The 20,374-nt window shown below is 41.5% G+C and overlaps 1 protein-coding gene and 1 long non-coding RNA gene across 3 annotated transcripts in view; one reads left to right on the top strand and one right to left on the bottom strand.

Moving 5' to 3' along the window:
- Nucleotides 1-20,374, top strand: part of ERC2 (ELKS/RAB6-interacting/CAST family member 2) — a 1,140,662-nt gene that overhangs the window by 863,141 nt on the left and 257,147 nt on the right. For both annotated transcript variants that reach the window (XM_069736696.1, XM_069736695.1), the window contains one exon: nt 6,026-6,091. In XM_069736696.1, the coding sequence (XP_069592797.1) occupies nt 6,026-6,052 (27 nt within the window). In that variant the 3' untranslated portion in view covers nt 6,053-6,091. The remainder of the gene's footprint in view (nt 1-6,025; nt 6,092-20,374) is intronic.
- Nucleotides 1-20,374, bottom strand: part of LOC138647595 (uncharacterized) — a 358,128-nt gene that overhangs the window by 45,853 nt on the left and 291,901 nt on the right. The window contains exon 3 of the long non-coding RNA XR_011315006.1: nt 5,925-6,058. This is a non-coding gene — a long non-coding RNA (uncharacterized lncRNA). The remainder of the gene's footprint in view (nt 1-5,924; nt 6,059-20,374) is intronic.

Here is a 20,374-nt window from a genome sequence, read left to right on the forward strand (position 1 = left end):
GTGGGTAGTCCCTGGCTGAGCTCCCCCTCACCTTGAAAGGTACCATTCACCACCACCTTCTCATAGACCATAGCACTGGCCTGTGCCCTCACCGCACTCCTGGTGCCATCCGCCAGCTTTGGAACCTCTGGATACTGACACAGCTGTAATCCTGACCTTGCACACCACTTATTATATCTACACTCTGACCATCTAGTGCTGGGCTGACCTTAAGACCCCAGCAGTGAAAGTTACCGCTGGTAGTCTTTAGTGTCTGGGAGTAGGGGTCCCACGCACACTATTACTCTGATCCCACCTCACTGCCACCAATGTGAAGACAACTGGTTCCTCCCACGTCACTAATCCGTGACATAACTACACAGGCACAGCTCTCCGGTGCCCCCTTTGTCTCTCAGGTCAATAAGGGAAATGCACCTAGAGCAAATGGCCACCGGGGAGACTGCCCTGTTACCCACAATGGGTATTCTAAGATTCGCAATCAGAATATAAGGATCAGCCCAAAATTAATTTATGGTTTAATTGCCTTAAGGGCGCACTAGGTAATTACAGGAAATATACCGTAAAAATATACCAAGAGTTACAGTCAGAGTAAAATATAACAATAATAGTACAAGGCTTAAAGGTATAAAGCTGGGGGTCAATTTACCAGGTTGAAGGTCGCTTGTGGAGGCCAGGGAGTTCTGCATTCCACAGGTACAAGACTTCTAGTTGCCGGGCAGCCCCCAAAAAGCATGTTCTTGCTCCCCTCCGGCTGGCATGTGCCCTGTTCCTTATTTCATCATCATTTTCTTCTGTTATGTCTAACTCTCCATGTGTTCTCAGCTCTTAATCCTTCTGTGCCCCTCCCCCCTGTACCTGGGTGGGCTAACAATCCCCACCCTTCAGCTTCCCTGCAGAATCTATTCCCAATACCTAATAAATGGAATAACTTCTCTCAGGATGATCGGATCAGTATACGGGCAGTACCGACGCATGTGGTTTGTTCTGCCAGTAGTACAGGGATCAAACCTGGACCCATTCGATCGCTGTGGGAGGCTGATCTCTACATCTCAGGTTCCGGAACTCTCACTGACCCAGGAGTTGCACTGTCAGATGCGCAATTTCTTCAGGGAGATGAGGATATTTTTTATGAGCCTGTACCTCGGACAATGCATCCATAATTCATTATTTCATGTTGTAGACGGTCTGGCTGGGAAGACAATTAGACGTGTCCTCCTGTAGCCACCTGACATGTATGCTTTAATTGAGCCCACAGGCACCACCATGCCCACTGCTGGCGTGGCTTCCTCTGTCAAGCTTTGAAATGCCATCTGCCTGCTACACTGGTCTCAGTCCATTACCATACTAAAGAGTCTTCATTCAAGTAGGGAAAAGGTGGGGGCCAGGAGTGCTCATGTCCCTGCAGATGTGTGACCAGGTGAATTCTGATATGAGACAAAATGGAGTCAGGCCAATCTCTGATAGGAGGCCAGGATTATGCCCCATATCCAAGCTGGCGGCTGCTCCCTCTTCACATACATGAAAAAACAAAGCAATTTCCATAACTGTGCTGGATCCTAGTTTCATCAGTGTTTGGTTGGTGGGTCTGGTGATAACCAGGATGCGCAGGAACATACGTATCCACATGAATCCATAGATATTACAAAGATAGTGGTATGCACAAAAAAGGAGAAAAAAGCACAGTACTCACATCAAGTGATGCACACAAATAGGGTTGTGTATAGAGTGGTTACCAAGCCCCAATGCGCGTTTCATCAAAGCTTCGGCATGTATAATTGTGGCCCTATTTTTGATACTCTACATGTATTTGAATCTCTTTGCATTGTTTTATTATTTTCAATAAAATTTATATTTTATGAGACTTATAAGCACTTCCTATCCTTTTTGTCGGAATTTATAAAGGGCAGGTGTGCTATCCTTGAAAAACATGAATATTTTAAAAACTGAAGCCTTGGACTATGTTCACATGGGTCATTGAATGTATCAGAGCAGTCATGTCCACCACAAGTGGTAAATTTGACTGGCTGCTTGTGCAACCTGGTATATATAGTGCAGGAGCCGTGTCTGCTATTCACAAACGCTAGTCTGGCCCATAAATAAGATCAGACTTGTGTGTCCTGCAAATTTTCTCTCCCATGGACTTCACGTCTAGGTGAAAAATAGCCCATGTGGACTACACAGAGGAAGCTAGCATTAGGTGTTGAAATTTACAGAAAATACGTTTGTTTGTCTGAATGTACGGTACCTTTACTGTGACTTTTCATAGTAGATACCAAAGGCCTATATCTAAGACCTCATTCAGATGTCCATTTTTCAGATATGTGTTCTATATATTTTTTTCAGATAGAACATGTACCCATCATAGTCTCTGGGGTCTGTGTCTGTGTTTATGTAGAAGAAAAAAATATGAGCAGACATGTCTGATTTTCATACAAGTGAAAATTGCCAGTTCAAATCAATGGGTCCGTGAAAGAAAGCTCACAGATGCCATCTCTATATCAAAAGGTTTTCTGTTTTTTATTGCTAAATGGGCAGAAAAAACTTGGAAACTATTTTTTGAAGCATGAGAAAAACAAGTGCCACACACATTTACCTACAGCCGCCACTAGAGGGACCTAAGCTGCAATACCAGACACGACCAATGGATGCAAGTGGCGCTGTTTCTGGGATAAAAACAGACATTTGCTTCTAATCTCACACAACCCCCTTTACCTTTTACGCAGGGGTCGTACATTTGAAAGAGCTCTCAGTAAGGATTGGGGATCATGATGACATGTTTCTTACACCCCTGTTCTTAAGTATAAGGTGGAAATTGAAGCTTGGGCAGAATGGAAGGCGCAGATTTATGCTGTGAGCACCGGGAAAGCTCGTCCTGCCCTTACTGACAGGGATAAATCCTTATAAAAGAGATATGGCCTATTGGAAGTGATATTGGAAAATATTTTTAATAAGGATAATTGAAGTTTGATATATTTTTATTTAAATCGCTAGAATATAATATAAGCCAGAAATCTATCTACCATCTGTTAAATGACATTTATTATTTCTGATGTTGGTGCCGAATTCTCTCAGGATAACAATGAGAAAAATATAAAAGCTCAATAAATATAATGTAGGAAATGGGAGAAAAAAAACAAATAAAAAAAACCCTGTTATTTGTAGTATGGCTCCAGTCTGAAGGTGGGGGGCAGTCTGCAATGTTAGGACGCCAGTCTAACAGGCCTAGTTAACAAGCGTTTTATCTCCACTCTGGGCTCTATGGTAAAAACATTAACCAAAGCAGTAACTAGACCCTTGATGGGCCTCAGTGCTAAACGTCTTGTAAGACACACATAAGCATATGGTCAATGGACTGAGTATATGCCTCTTATAGAAATATTCTACATAAAAAGTTTTGTAACTTTTCTAAATAAATCACATAACTTATCCTGTACTGTTCCCGTCTGTATTATACTCCAGAGCTGGACTCACAATTTGGCTGGTTGTATTTAAGAACAGTCAATGATCACATCTTCAGGCAAAGCCCTTACTGCTTAGCTATAAGTGTACTCTGATGTCCTCTTAAAATGAACTTCAGCCCATGGGCTTAGTGTAAAAAAAACCCCCTGTGCTTTACTTACCCATCAGTCTTTGTTGATTGGCTGCAGTGGTGACATCATGCTGTTGATGTGATTGTCATGGGGGTATTGGGTAGACTAAAGCTGATTACCCGGGCCCCTGCGATATCCCTCAGACTAGGGAAAACCCTGTTTGTCCCTCTCCCAGAATTTACACTGATAGTGTGCTTGTCTGGGCCGCCAGGCCTGACCCTGACTCCTGTTTCAGCCCTATGCTGAAACCACCACCCGCCACCCAGTGATAAGACAACACACCAACCTACACAGAAAGTACAGACAGAGAAAACTGAAAACGCACCACGCCGCAAACACACTCAGGAAAACACTATAATGTGCACAGGGCAAAAATAAACACAAATATAGGAAGGAGAAATATGACAAAGGATAATACACCACCAGATACGATACTTCAACTCCTAGACCACCACTCCAGACCGCGATCACCAGGCACAAGACACAAGCTATAATCGGTGACGCCCAAAGTCCAGAATGACTATTTAAAGGCCACGGGAGTGACCCAGCCTCCAACCAGATTACCAGTCAGATTAACCCTGGATAACCTGGATAAAATCTAGCTGGTGCCACTGAGCGTATAGTGGACAAATGTGGAATTACCGCTGTCTGTTGGACGCCTTAGTGTGAATAGGGTCCGAAATGACAGTGATGTCACTGCTGCAGCTAATCAACAAAGACTGGAAGTAGCAGCAGAGAGGTAGCGATGGACCCAGGAAGGATAAGAAAAGCTCAATTATTTTTTACTGAACATTTGGGTATTAACTTAGCTGAAAAAGGACATCTCTAAGTTGCCTGTATACAGGTTCAGCTGATTTTTTTTGTGTGTGTATTGGGGTCTCTAGACTTTTTCTTGACATTCTGGGAGAAAAAAGGATTGATCCTTTTGATCTAGAGCAAATGGAAGAAGGCACTCTGATCACATGAGACCAGAGTAGAACTTTATGGGCTAAATGCAAAATGCTATTTGTGGAGGAAAATGAGCAATGAACATCACCCTGAAAACAACATTCCCACCGTCAAACATGGTGGTGTTAGCATCATGCTGTAGAGAGGCTTTTCTTCAGCAGGAACAGGGAAGCTGGTCAAAGTTGATGGGAAGATGGATGTAGCTAAATACAGGGCTATCCTGGAGGAAACATGTTAGAGGCTGCAAAACACTTCAGACTGGGGCGTTGGTTCACCTTCTAACAGGAGAATAACCCTAATCATTTTGCCAAAACTACAATGGATGGTTTAGATCAAAGCATATTCATGTGTGTGAATGGCCCAGTCACAATGCAAACCTAGACCTTAGCATTGGCTAAGGGGAGCTGAATAAAAATTCTTGGTACAATTTTCAGATTTAGATTTTTTTAAATAATTAGAAAACCTTATATCAATTCCTTTACACTTCACTAATGCTTTGCTACTTTGTGTTGGTATATCACGTAAAATCCCAATAAAAAACATTTACGTTTGCGGATGTAGTGTGAAAAAAGTGGAAAAGTTAATGGGCTATGAATACTTTTTCAAGGCACTATATACAAAGTAACGCAACTCTTTTGTTAATCAATTTTCTATGTAGATTGAAGATTTGTTGATAAAACATAAAGCTGGACATTAGAACATTTACTTTTTTCTCACTTTTTTTCTTGCTTTTCAATAAAAAAAAAACCCTATTCTTCGATGTTCTGTTTAGCTCCTGATTTTTTATGCTACATCTAGAAATGTTAAGTAATTAGTAACCAAATGATGACATTGTTCTTTGTAGGTGGTTGATGTATTGCTAGACCTTCAGTAGGAGTTTTCATTATGCGTAATTAGAGACGTAAAACTTTGACACTAAATATTTTACCCTTTCTGCCTAGTCGGGGAAGTGAAGTGGCACATCTGTATTCTCCATCAGATGGGCCCCAGCTTAAACACTCTGCTGGGATCAAGGCAGGGCATTGCTCATTAAACATAAGCTGGGATGGAGAATTAAGGTTAAGTGTTTGTCAACGAGATCTTTACGACAAGGCTGCCCCTTTTCTTTCACAAAACAATCTTCTGTTCCCCCCCTACCCTGCAGCAGATAGACAATAAAGGGAGAACTTTTCCGATAATGTGCATGTTTGCTGTTTTGGTAATTTTTTTGGGCAGGCGTTTTATTTTTTTTTATCTGATTCTTGAGTCCAATCCTCCCGTTGTCGCATAAACATCTTTGAAGCCGTGTCTGAAGTTACCAAACACTATCAATCTTAGGGAAAAGGGGGTAACTAGAAAAAAAATGTTGTTTGTGTTGGGTATGAGAAGCCTTGTTTGGTTACTTACTTTTGCAGCAGAATGGCTTTTTGTTTGTTTGTTTGTAACGTGTCTTTCTTCTCTGCATTCCTTTGCTAACACCTTGGTGGATCTTCACATGAATCATCCAGGATGACGAGGAGGGGATTTGGGCATAACAGCTCCTGCAAACCAAAGTTCCAGTTTTATTTTGTTGGGTAAGAACCATTTTTAGTCTACATATTAAATCTACCAAAATGTCATTTGTTACATATAGAGAACCAAGCACATGGTAGAACTGAGCGTATGGAGCCGGCACATTAGCACATAGACTTTGGTGGCGTCGTAAATATTCCATGTGCTGCCTTATAGTGTATCCATCTAGTACAGAGGTATTCTTGCATGGAAGTAATGATTTTAGATGAACATCTCTCTATAGTACAGCATCCGAGATATATGGATGTACATAGTATGACCCAATACTTTTCTTTGGGTACCGTATTACAAATCTGTACAACTCAGAACTTAATCCAAGAGAAAAAAAATATAGCCAATGAACCATAATAGCGTAAAACCTGAAATTGTATTAAATATACAAAAAACAAGGGTAAAAATAAAAGTTATAACGTGAGAAAAACAGAAAATTGGCACCACAGTCAAATTACATACCATGTCTACAATTTGTTATCTTGGATTACATTCTTTGTTGTACTGAACCCTGATCATTCCATGTGGTATATTGGGCACATACATTGTATTATTTAATGTTTAGTTCCTCCTGTGTCTGCTTCTTCTGCTTTGACAACTCAGAACTTGCAGTAGCTGTGATGGCTCCTTAAAACCCTTTTTGATTTTTTTTAAACGGCCTTCTGCTCGATCTTGAGCTATGACAACTTGATGGATGAACGATCATAGGCAGATCGATTTAGTGCAAGCCTAGATAGGTCCACCAGGGTCTTCACTGCTGTTATCTTGATAGTATGAAGCCATTGGGTTGCTGGTCTTCCTCTTTGCCTTGTTCCTACTTTTTTTCTGACCCTGATGTTCTTCTCAAGTGATTGCTCTTTTCGTATAATGGGTCCAAATTAGGTAAGTCGTGATGGTCTTTGTTTCGAGTGCTATAACTGGCTTAATTTGTTCCAAAATTGATTTGTTTGATGTTTTTGCCATCCATGGTATTGATGACATCCTTCTCGAGCACCACATTTCTAAGGCGTTGATTTTTCTTCACATCCAAATGTTACCACAGATCTTAGTCTAAGGCTTGGTTTCCCCATCCCCGATTATCCAAACTTCAGGGTATAAGCTTGCACAGCGGTGTATGGACCCATAAATGACCTTACACCATTGTGCACACTCTTGAGAATTAGCAGATTGTTTCTGCCCTGTGGTTTAAGTGATTGGTGGGGATTTCAGGGTTAGGAAACTCACTAGGCAAGAAGATTTTTAAGGGGCTAAAACATTTTAAAAGCTACTTACTATACCGCTATTCTTTTTTATATATCTATTGTATTTATTATGTTGATATTTGGTTCCACATGGTCTTGATTAGAGTTAAGCGAATTTGATTGGGTCTCTGCCTATTCAGTAACCTATAGCGCTTACCGAATAAGCTGCAGAAGGAATGTGGCTTCCTGGATCGCTTCGACCCTTCAAACAGGCTCTCTCTCCATACATGTGTCGTGACTGTCACACAGCCGTGACACATGCAGCTGCGTTGACGAACAGCTGATCAGCTGGAGCACTCCAGGTATTCGGGTTCCCTCTGCAGCTTATTCGGTAAGCGCTATAGCTTGCTGAATAAGCAGGGACCCGATTAAATTTGCTCATCTCTAGTCTTGATACTAAGCATCAGCCATACAAGCTTAACACAATTTGTATTGGTCATAACCCATATATACATTTAGATGCTTCCCATTTTCATCAGTGGATGACACAATTGGGGATCTTTGAACTCATGAATTCCCATATGGCCACAGTTCCTAGGGTAGTCGAAAACTGGAATTCCTTAAGCTGGTCTAAATAAAAGGAAGGTTTGATTGAATTGTGCCAAACATATTAAATGACATTCTATTTAAGAAATTTGTCACAAGGTGGCATAAGACCTATTAAGTTGATCCAGTTATTGGGAAAGAGGGTTTGCTAGAGGATGTTTGGGTGATTCATACTGGCATTAAAATCTTCACTTTCGGCAGCGTTGTTCTGTGTAAAAAGGTGAAGTACTGCCTCTAACAAAGATATTCTATGTGCACAGAACAATTATAATGACCAGCATTCTGTGCATCTATAATTCTGTCTGAAATATATAAAATTGTTATGCGTCAACACTCATTTTTGTACAAAAACATCTAAGCCAACCACCAGCGACAAGGAGGCCTCAAAGAACATCAAAACAGGCCAGTAAACGACTACCCATCGTCTTGCACACAGCCGATCACCTTGTATATAGCCAGTGATCGTTCGACAACCGCTGCCAGTAAATGTAATATGTTTTTTAGAAGTTCCCATTGTTGCTTTTAATGTCCTTGGTTTGACTATCACCAATGGCAGAATCTGCATGGAGGTTGTGTCTTCTCCCTGTATTTGCTCCATAACATACTAATTTGGTAGATCTTGCTTATGCCACGAACAGCCACACTTTTTTTCTGTACAATTTTAAAATTTGATAAGTGCCAAGAAAAGTCAAAATTTGTAAAAAAAATTTTTAGTTAATGTCAAGAACTTGTAAAAATTGCAGCACCGATGATGTCTTTAAAGGGGCCTTACACTTTTAGAAAAGTGGACACCAAGCATTGCATGTTATGTAAAATATCAAAATCAGACAATATTCACGTCCATTCCTGGCTGTCTGCCACTGGTCCAGTATCAATGTTTTTGACTCCAGTGGTGACATCATGTCCACAGCTCATTTCACCACTGCAGCCAAACAATGAGCTCAGCGTTTTATGCCATCTACTTCAGCTGAGTCGTTGAGATCATTGATTATCTGCAACGGTAACGTGACTTGTCGACATGACATCACCAATACAGCAAAAACACAGAGACCGGATTGAAGGAGAGTTGGTGCTGGATCGGGAAAATTAGTTCTATCTGATTTTTTTATTTTACATGATAGGAGATGTTTGGAGACCACTTTTCTTAAAATGGGAAACCTGTTTAATCTCCAATACTCAGATTTTCAGATTAGAAAATGCCTGTGATTTTTATGATAAATAGGTAAAACCTACTGACTATGCATTCGGCAGTATTCGAAGTACCGGGAGTTCCTTGCTCAGAGTTGGGGTCTTTACTTACTGACTTACAATGTTATCATCTAACATGTTTTAGAAGTAAAAATGTAATTGCTTCTTTTAAGGGGTTTTTCAAGATTAGAAAAATATAGTGGCTTTCTTTCAGAAATAGGGCTACTCCAGACCATGGGTTGTGTCTGGTCTTGCCAATCACCATTTTTAAGTGAACAAAGATGCGATACAACAGCGCGCTCCACCAATGGTCTTGGCTAGTGCCGAGTCTGAAAGAAAGCAGCCATGTTTTTCTAGTTCTGGACAACCCCCTTAAGCATCCTAATAACTTAAAAGTTGTCCATCTTCGATTTGCCTTCGAGGAAGACCGAAGTTGACTCTTAATCACCTCTTGGATCCTGCCACATTTATCTTATTTGTCATTATAGCTAATGGAGGTTAGGATGGCAGTAGAGCGACAGGGTAGACTTTGCATGCCATTTGGAGTCATTAGCATGGTGCCTGCCTTACCACCTCATCAAAGACAAATAATACAGGGAAAAGCTGACTTTTTCCATTTGGTTAATTGATATTTTTCTAGATAATATAGGAGAAACCCTGCACCAGTTGACAGTTCCCCTTTAAAACATGTCACTCAATGTTTTTCCAATGTCCTTAAAACCAAAGTGGAGACAAGAGAAAAGACCTGAACATCTGTTGAAAGCCTTCCCTTCCTTTCATGTTGTTTGCAGTGAGCTATAGGTAAACTTTACTCAGGAGAACAATCTCATACAAATTGTGCTTTAATGGCCCTGTTTTACAACCTAGTCTCCCTGACAGTCATCTGTTAGATTTTTCAGCTTCTTCTCAGAGGGTCCTGCTCATTATCTGTTTGCTTGTCTTTCCCTAAATTATTTCCTTGAAGGTACTCAGCATTTTCCTTCCTTTATAGTTAGCAGAATACTTCCAAAATGTTGATGTTCCGGAATCCCATGAATATTTGACCCGAAATGCCACTTTAATGGATATTCAGGGCCCAAACGCAAAGGACAATGTAGGGAAGTGATGGATGAAATTGTCCTTTGTACAGGAATCTTAAAAAAAGCTACTTTTCTAAAGAGAAGAGACTGTTGATGAATTATAGGGCTACTTTGGAAATATCAAGTAATTAAAAAAAAATCAGGACTATTCTGTATTTTACAAAGGTAGAAGATAAATTGGTTATTGCTATTGATTATGCCCTAAAACTGTCCATACTCATTGGTCGAAAAGCTACCTCCCCCAACTTTCCCACAAACTTGAATATTTGACTCAGCCAATACATAGTGGATGCTTTCCTGAAACGAAAATTACTTGCAAGCAGCATAATACAAATAGTAGCAGGGTTACCCAGAATCCTTTGCAGTAGGTGGAGCTATGCAAATCATCTCTTTCCACCCCAGTCTAATCCACAGCGCTTGGAATCGCCAAGCGTGCAATGCTGCGGATTAGTTTCTAAATTTACACAGCCAACCAATTCCTACCTGTGGACACGTGTTTCGGGCTTTATACAGCCAACCAATTCCAGCCCTGTGCTAATGAGGGCCTAAAGCCCGAAACACATGTCCACAGGTAGGAATTGGTTGGCTGTGTAAATTTAGAAACTAATCCGCACCATTGCACGCTTGGCGATTCCAAGCGCTGTGGATTAGACTGGGGTGGAAAGAGATGATTTGCATAGCTCCACCTACTGCAAAGGATTCTGGGTAACCCTGCTATTCTTTGTATTATGCTGCTTGCAAGTACTTTCCGTTTCAGGAAAGCATCCACTATGTATTTCCTTTAAGTAGAGGGCTTTTCGGTCTCTTTCGTCCCGCTACATTTAGCCCAACTTGGGTCTCTCCCTAAGGTGGCTAGCATGTGTGTATGACTCAGCCAAGTCATCATGTGTACTCTATAGCCAGTTATGGTGGCTACTTATCTTTAAGGAAAGCAAATGGACAGTGGATTAAATATAGACTGTCCAACCCTTATTTGTCCTGACTTTTTCAGTTGGGTTAATGGGAACCTGACACCAGTTTTACAGTATTCCAGGTAAATGTACATGAATCTCCAACCCCCTCTGCATAGCCCCCAAAAATATCTTTTATAATACCCCCATATGGCACAGTCCAGTCTGTTGGACGTCTCTGATATTGATCCAGCCATTGAAGTCATCTTGCTTGCCTCATTTGAATGACGTGTCCTATGTTATCCACACCGTGTCCTCCAATCACGCTCCTGTGCAGGTGTACGTCTTCTCTCTACCCTACTGAAGGCAGAGCAAAGTGTTGTAATGCACATGCACCAGCTTTACTTTTGGGTCATCGACACTCCTTGGCCTTTTCGGGTGCATGAGCATTACAGTACTTTGCTCTACCCTGCAGGAGAGCGACTGGGGGGGGGACAGTCTGGTTGACGTACGACGCACTATCCACATATGAACCAGGAAAGGAGGACGGCGTTTGCAACCAGAGAGGAGGCGCCGGATCAAGAACAGAGACGAACATTGTACCAGACCGTGCCATATGGGGTCATTATAAAAGACCTTTTTTCGGCTGTGCATACGGGGGTTGGAGACTCATATGCATCCTCCTAGAATACTGTAGAACAGGCAGTAAAGATGGAGGCAGTACTTTATATTGTAAAACCTGACGACAGGTTCCTTTTAAGTCCAAAGGCCCCCATACAAATTAGATAGTTGGCTGATCAAGCCAATATTGTCAGGTTTGACCAACTTTAATCTAATATCTATGCGACCTTATCTCCTATTCAGAGTTTTTGCAAATAATACAGTACCTCCTTATCTTGATTTGCTTCTATTTTCCTACTGGTTTATACAATGATGGGACACCATCGTCTTACTAGTTTTTGTCTTGTGCCCTGAGAGTCAACGTTCCATAAGGCTGTATAATAAAAAATTAATGACCACAGCTATTGCGTAGTCTCCTACACAGGAAGTAATTGATATTTGGGAAAAGGAGACATCACAGTGCAAGAAATGTTTTTCACAGATTATAGAAAAGTCAGCATAGTTAAAGAAGACCTTTCACCGAACCGGACATACCATGTAATGGTGGCTGCAGAGCAGAATAAAATGTTTTCATCTATTTTTCATTTTTTGCCTCTCCATTACCAAAATAATAGCAATCAAATATTTGGCACCTAATGACATAACTTTACTGAAGTCTAAGTAGGTGTAATTAGATAGTTTTCACTGGGGGGGTGTACTTTTGCTTCCTTTATGATGCTGACGAATCATAAGGAGGTCTTGCCAGCCATAGTGCACAGTCTAAATAAGCACTGAATATATATTTTGTTCTCCCCCCCCCCCCCTGTTTTCTTTTAAGTTCTGTGGTACATGCCCAGTTGGTTGAAGGGAAAATTTTCACATTACCTGGGAATGTGAGATTGAAACTGAGGGGCGCACAAGAAAAAGAAAAACTGATCCGGAATCAGCAGAGCAGCACCAATTGTAGGAGGTAGTCCGTTTCAATTTTAAGAATGTTCTAAAGGGATTTTTTTTACTATTTTATTTTGCCCTGTGGCGTGTTGCAGAGCCAAGGTAACAGAGTAGGTTAACCTGGGATCCTGTGGAAAAATGACCATTTTGAATAATGATCACAGAATATTGTACTGAATAATTCATCTCTTATCACTCAATTCCTATTGGATATATTGAAATATGATCATGACCTTCAAATAGTTCAATAATCATTATCTATACAAGAATTAAGAATATTTAACTCATAGATTTTCTTGGACAGTGGACGGAAGGAGTTTTTTTGGCACACAATGTAAAGACGTGGACATTGCCCGAGGCATCAGAAAACGTGCTTATCACAGGCCACGGCCTGTTATTATCTGTACTGTGTTGGCATGAAAACCGAACCATGAAAAATCACCAAGGAACATTCCTTTTTTGAGGAGATGACATTGAATACATTTCCTTTTTACAGTAGAAAAGGAATAATAATCGTTCTGCTGGAGATGTGCCAAAAAGCCAAGTTCAACAAAGATTGTTCCTCTACCTTTGGTTCAGATGTGGCCCCCTGAACCCATAACATGGCTAGCTTTATGAACTAGAAACGATGACCAGTCCAACAAGTTAGATAGAAACCAAAGGTATTGGTGCAACATCTCACCTTGTGTAACTTTATAGCAAAACAACCAACCATCTAATATCTTGGGGTTCTCCCTACTCCTCACATAGAAGAGAAGGATTGGACATATTAAATTACGACACCCAATTAATTTTTTCCAAGGGAGATAAGCCACTGTTATAGATGTCTGGTTGGCTTACTCTGGTCCACATATAAAAACACATGCGAGCTTGACCAAATGTCTAGAGGATTCTCGAGAGACAGCTGTGGTAAGAACAAGAGTTTGCCTGTCTAACCCTGTCCTTAGGATCCCCAACACATCATGTTTTCAGGATTTCCTTAGTATTGCACAGGTAAGAGAATCTGTGGCCGTTTCTGATGCCTTAATTCCATCACCTGTGAAATACTAAGGAAACCCTGAAGTAGAAGTATGACTAGTTGGAGGCTGTGAGGACAGGAGTTTCGGAAACACTAGTCAAAGTTGTAGTCTTCTAGGTAAAAAACAATATTGTAAGCGATCTCCTATTATAAGAGCAATGATATCAAGAAGGACAACTATCTAAACGAGTCACTATTAGATCTAGTGCCTTGTTCTAGCACAGTTATGGTAGCTGAAAACTAATCACACTATTTGTTCAATATTTTTTACTGCCCACAATTACTCCATGAGGCACCAGTCGTAAGTACACATTAGACATGCTTTGTCTAAACCACCAAAAATAATTAATCCATCTTAATATTATTGAGAATACTCTGCTTATTCTTCCCCAGGCTATACAGTAAAACCAACAAATGAGGCTACCAAAAAATAGGTTTACTTTGACTCCTGTAGAGGACAGTCTAAAACTGGAATATTTCAAAATGTTTTATATGAAAAGTTGCATAAAAACTTAAAATAAAATAGCACCAAATAAAAAAAAAGCCAGAATTGTCAATGTCATTTTCTGATTAAATATTCCCTTTAACCCCAGATTAGAGAATCTTGCATTTTTGGGAAATATAACACGGAGAGAGTTTTGGTAATATTAGATTCAGCTGTTTGTTTGTCAAATATACCACTAAATCTGAGAGCATTTCTAAGTTTACAATTCCAAAGTTCATACAAGTTTTATTGTACATTAGTTCCATACAATTTTTGAACATTGCTGCGTTTAGAACCATGATCTTATTCTTTCCATATGTCTAGTGGTACACTTGACATATTAAATGTAGCACTTTTATGAAGAAACTGGCCCCATTGTGGGGCAATTTGTACATTGGTAGTACACTTCATGCTCTGTAAATATAGATTATATGGACCTAGAATGAAATGTGTAAGTTATGAGGTCAGATATGTATTGAAAGGGGAATATGACTGTAATAGGTCAGGATTATTTTTGCTTTATTTTCTGTATTTACTAGAAAGTAAAGGTCTCGATTCATCAAGAGCGCTGATTTTTTTGCCGGTCTTGATGAAGAGACATGTTGGAGTCAGATGCTCCTGATTCATAAAGAGGAGCGAACGTCTTAATAAATCAGGAGCATCTGATGACTTTTGTGCACCACACCAGACATCCTACTCCACTCCTTGACTGGAATAAGATTTCTGGCACAAGGAACATCACTACTTGTCATGAATTACACGAGCTGTGGCATTACACCCTTGATGAACCCTTATCCCACCACAGCTCTGCCTATTTTGGCGGATCTAAGAGAAACTGCCAAAAATGGCAAATATTTGCAACTTTTTAAAAAAAGTAATTTGCTGCAGAATTTTGGCAAAATTGCTTCAATGAATAGGGGCTATAATTCGGAGGTGTTGAGCTGGCACCACACTTGACCACTATTGAAAAATCCAATATAACTTTTTGTTTTTTATATTCCGTATATTCCACAGACCTCATCCTCACTGTCCTCATTGGGGCTCAAAATCCAAATACCCTTTCGGTATGTCTTTGGAGTGTGGGAGGGTGCCCCATCCTGCTCGCCTCCTCCACAGCTCTGCCCATTTTGGAGAAGCTGCCTGAAAATGGCCTGACAAACTTTGCAGCTTTTCCAAGTGTTTTACCCAAGTTTTCAAATATAATTATTTTAAGAAATCGTCCACAAAGTTTTGGTTTGAAATAAACACCTGCAGATTTTTCTGACCAGGTGACATACAGCAAATTCTGCAAAACTAGATTATTTGCAGATTTCACTGGTGGTTTTTCCTCTCCACTGAAGTTAATAGAGAACAAATCTGCAAACAATCTCTGTCAGAATTGGCATTTTAAACATTGCTCAGCAGTTTCGACAATGAAAAAATCCATTGCATGTGGATGAAATTTTAGAAATCACATTTATTATTTCCATTCCACCCCATTGATATCTGCACTTTTGGCCCAGTCAAGATAGACATGTGAAACCAGCAACCAATCACTAGCTGTGACATGTTGCAGAGAAAGAAAGATTGGGCATGTTGTATTTTACTACATGTATTGTATTACTACAGACCCTCTCATCCCTTGGCATCACAGACTTGGCCCTATCCTGGATCTCATCATACCTAACAGACCGGATATTCAGCATCTACCACTCACACACCACCTCCTCACCTCGCCCCCTATCTGTCGGAGTCCCGCAAGGTTTAGTTCTAGGGTCCCTGCTCTTCTCCATTTACACCTTTGGCCTGGGACTGCTCATAGAATCTCACGGCTTTCAGTATCACCTCTATGCTGATGACACACAGATCTACATATCTGGACCAGATATCACCTCCCTACGAACCAGAATCCCTCAATATCTGTCCACTATTTCATCCTTCTTCTCCGCTAGATTTCTGAAACTTAACATGGACAAAACAGAATTCATCATCTTTCCCCATCTCACGTGACTCCCCCAATGAACCAATCAATTACAGTAAATGGCTGCCCACTCTCCCCAGTCCCACAAGCTTGCTGCCTCGGGGTAATCCTCGACACTGATCTCTCCTTCAAACCACATATCCAAGCCCTTTCCACTTCCTGCCAACTTCAACTCAAAAATATTTCACGGATCTGTACATTCCTCAACCAAGAATCTGCAAAAACCCTAGTCCATGCCCTCATCATCTCGCCTTGACTACTGCAAGCTCCTACTCTGTGGCGTCCCCTCAAACATTCTTGCACCCCTCCAATCTATTCTTAACTCTGCTGCCAAACTAATCCACCTGTCCCTCCCCCCCCCCGCTATTCCCCAGTCTCTACCCTCTGTCAATCCCTTCACTGGCTCCCTATTGCCCAGAGACTGCAGTACAAAACCCTAACCAAGGCATACAAAGTCATCCACAACCTGTGTCCTCCATACATCTTCGTCAGCCGGTACTTACCTGCACGCAACCTCCAATCCTCACAAGATCTCCTTCTCTACTCCCCTCTCATCTCCTCTTCCCACAATCGTATACAAGATTTCTCTCGCACATCACCCCTACTCTGAGACCCTCAACCACAACATATCAGAATCTCCCCTACCATCGAAACCTTCACAAAGAACCTGAAGACCTATCTCTTCCGACAAGTCTACAACCTACAGTAACCACCGATCGACCAAACCGCTGCACAACCAGTTCTACCCTCACCTACTGTATCCTCACCCATCCCTTTTAGATTGTGAGCCCTCGCGGGCAGGGTCCTCTCTCCTCCTCTACCAGTTGTGACTTGTATTGTTTAAGATTATTTTACTTGTTTTTATTATGTATACCCCTCTACACAAGTAAAGTGCCATGGAATAAACGGTGCTATAATAATAAATAATAATAATTTTGATATATCGGATATGCTGTTTCTCAAAGGGGAAAAATTGCTACCACACAACACACCCAAGCTTGGTCAAGCTGAGATGGCATATTGAATTGAGAGTCAATTCGACCGACAGCTACACTCCATGTATAAAAGTATTGAGACATGCGTCTTAACCCCTTTCTGACATGTGACGTACTATCCCATCGAGGTGGGGTGGGCCCGTATGACCACCGACGGGATAGTATGTCATATCGATCGGCCAGGCTCACGGGGGGAGCGCAGCCGATTGCAGCCGGGTGTCAGCTGACTATCGCAGCTGACATCCGGCACTATGTGCCAGGAGCGGTCATAGACCGCCCCCGGCACATTAACCCCCGGCACACTGCAATCAAACATGATTGCAGTTTTCAGGCGGTATAGGGAAGCATCGCGCAGGGAGGGGGCTTGTTATGAAAGGTAATTCAGTACCACAATGGACATAGAGGTCAGCGCACATACAGTGACCTGGCAATAACCCAAAAAACAAGAACGAGCTCTGAGACGTGGGAACTCTGTTGACCGCAATCCCTAATCCTCTCCAACCACACTAAAGGCAGCCGTGGATTGCGCCTAACGCTGCCTATGCAACTCGGCACGGCCTGAGAAACTAGCTAGCCTGAAGATAGAAAATAAGCCTACCTTGCCTCAGAGAAATACCCCAAAGGAAAAGGCAGCCCCCACATATAAAGACTGTGAGTTAAGATGAAAAGACAAACGTAGAGATGAAATAGATTTAGCAAAGTGAGGCCCAACTTACTGAACAGAGCGAGGATAGGAAAGGTAACTTTGCGGTCAACACAAAACCCTACAAAAACCACGCAAAGGGGGCAAAAAGACCCTCCGTACCGAACTAACGGCACGGAGGTACACCCTCTGCGTCCCAGAGCTTCCAGCAAGCAGAAAAAAAACAAATTGACAAGCTGGACAGAAAAAAACAGCAAACAAATAGCAAAGAGGAACTTAGCTATGCAGAGCAGCAGGCCACAGGAATGATCCAGGAGGAAACAGGTCCAATACTAGAACATTGACTGGAGGCCAGGATCAAAGCACTAGGTGGAGTTAAATAGAGAAGCACCTAACGACTTCACCACATCACCTGAGGAAGGAAACTCAGAAGCCGCAGTACCACTTTCCTCCACCAACGGAAGCTCACAGAGAGAACCAGCCAAAGTACCACTTGTGACCACAGGAGGGAGCTCTGCCACAGAATTCACAACAGGGGCTCCCTGCGTGCTTCCCTGAGACCCCCAGAGCAACGCCAAACAAAAAGTGGAATAACACACGATCAAAAAGATGGATATAAATAACCATGGTACCGCTGAAAACTTCATCTTGTCCCGCAAAAAATGAGCTGTGATACAGCGTCATCAGAGAAAAAATAAAAAAGTTATAGTCCTCAGAATAAAGCGATGCAAAAATAATAATTTTTTTCTATAAAATAGTTTTTATCATATAAAAGCGCCAAAACATACAAAAATGATATGAGGTATCGCTGTAATCGTACTATCCCAAAGAATAAAACTGCTTTATCCATTTCGCCAAACGCGGAATGTTATAAACGCCTCCCCCAAAAGAAATTCATGAATAGAGCTGGTTTTTGGTCATTCTGCCTCACAAAAATCGGAATAAAAAGCAATCAAAAAATGTCACGTGCCCAAAAATGTTACTAATAAAAATGTCAACTTTTCCCGCAAAAAACAAGACCTCACATGACTCTGTGGACCCAAATATGGAAAAATTATAGCTCTCAAAATGTGGTAACAAAAAATATTTTTGGCAATAAAAAGCGTCTTTCAGTGTGTGACGGCTGCCAATCATAAAAATCCGCTAAATAACCCACTATAAAAGTAAATCAAACCCCCTTCATCACCCCCTTAGTTAGGAAATAATAAAAAACTTAAAATGTATTTATTTCCATTTTCCCATTAGGGTTAGGGCTAGGGTTGGGGTTAGGGTTAAGGCTACAGTTAGGGTTGGGGCTAAAGTTAGGGTTAGGGTTGTGGCTAAAGTTAGGGTTAGGGTTTGGATTACATTTACGGTTTGGAATACGGTTGGGATTAGGGTTTGGGGTGTGTCAGGGTTAGGGGTGTGGTTAGGGTTACCGTTGAGAATAGGGTTAGGAGTGTGTTTGGATTAGGGTTTCAGTTATAATTGGGGGTTTCCACTGTTTAGGCACATCAGGGGCTCTCCAAACGCGACATGGCCTCAGATCTCAATTCCAGCCAATTCTGCATTGATACCACTATCATGAAGTACAATATGTCACGAGAAAACAATGTCAGAATCACCGGGATCCGTTGAAGCGGATATATACCTATTCTATGTGTACACATTTATTCTACCTATTCTAATGTAAGCTGTCAGTGTGATTTTACTGTACACCGCAATGAATTACCGGCTTTTCTCTCTAACACCGCTGCGTATTTCTCGCAAGTCACACTGCTGGTCCGTGTGTAATCCGTATTTTTCAGGCTTCCATAGACTTTCATTGGCGGATTTCTTGTGCAGTACGGTGACAAACGCAGCATGCTGCGATTTTCTACGGCCGTAGAAAGCCGTATAATACGGATCAGTAAAATACGGCAGATAGGAGCAGGGGCATAGAGAATAATTGTGCCATTTGTTTTGCGAGTTTTACGGACGTATTTTCTGCGCTCATACGTCCGTAAAACTCGCAAGTGTGACGACGGCCTTATAACCTCATAAAGGGACAGTGGTCAGAATTGTAAAAAATGGCCTGGTCATTAACGTGCAAACCACCCTTGGGGGTAAAGGGGTTAATGAATTGCTGTCTGCCTTAACTAACACGTGTGATAGAATGTCTCATTCAAAAGCGTTCACTAAATTCAGATCTGCTGAAAAGTTCAAATCTCCTGTGACATCAACATAAAAACTGCACAATGGGAGCTTCGTGGCATAAGTTTCCTTGGTCTAGGAGTTTTATGCAGCCTTACATCACCAAGCACAATGCCGAGTGTCTGATGGAGTGGTGTAAAGTCATCACCACCATACTCTAGAGCAGTAGAAATGTACTCTGTGAAGTGACGGATCACACTTCTCCATCTGGCATCTGATGGACGTGTCTGGGTTGGGTGAATGCCAGGAGTACGTTACCCGCCTGACTAATGTGGCGGCTGTAAAACTCGTTGAAAGACAACGATATGGAACTTATTTTAAGAGGTCAGCCTAAGGGTGCTTTCATATTATGTTCTGTATCACCATCCTGCAAAATGGGTTTCGGACGTATGTGCCGGCGGGGTCATATACTGTAATAGTGATGGCAGAGCGGACCTGCTCTCTGACGTGCATCATTTTTGGGAGCGTATGCCTATGGGAGGCGGATACTCAGACACTGTCTGCTTCACTCTTGTGAAAGCACCATA

This window comes from Ranitomeya imitator, chromosome 8, assembly GCF_032444005.1.
Source record: "Ranitomeya imitator isolate aRanImi1 chromosome 8, aRanImi1.pri, whole genome shotgun sequence".
Taxonomy (NCBI): Eukaryota; Metazoa; Chordata; class Amphibia; order Anura; family Dendrobatidae; genus Ranitomeya; species Ranitomeya imitator.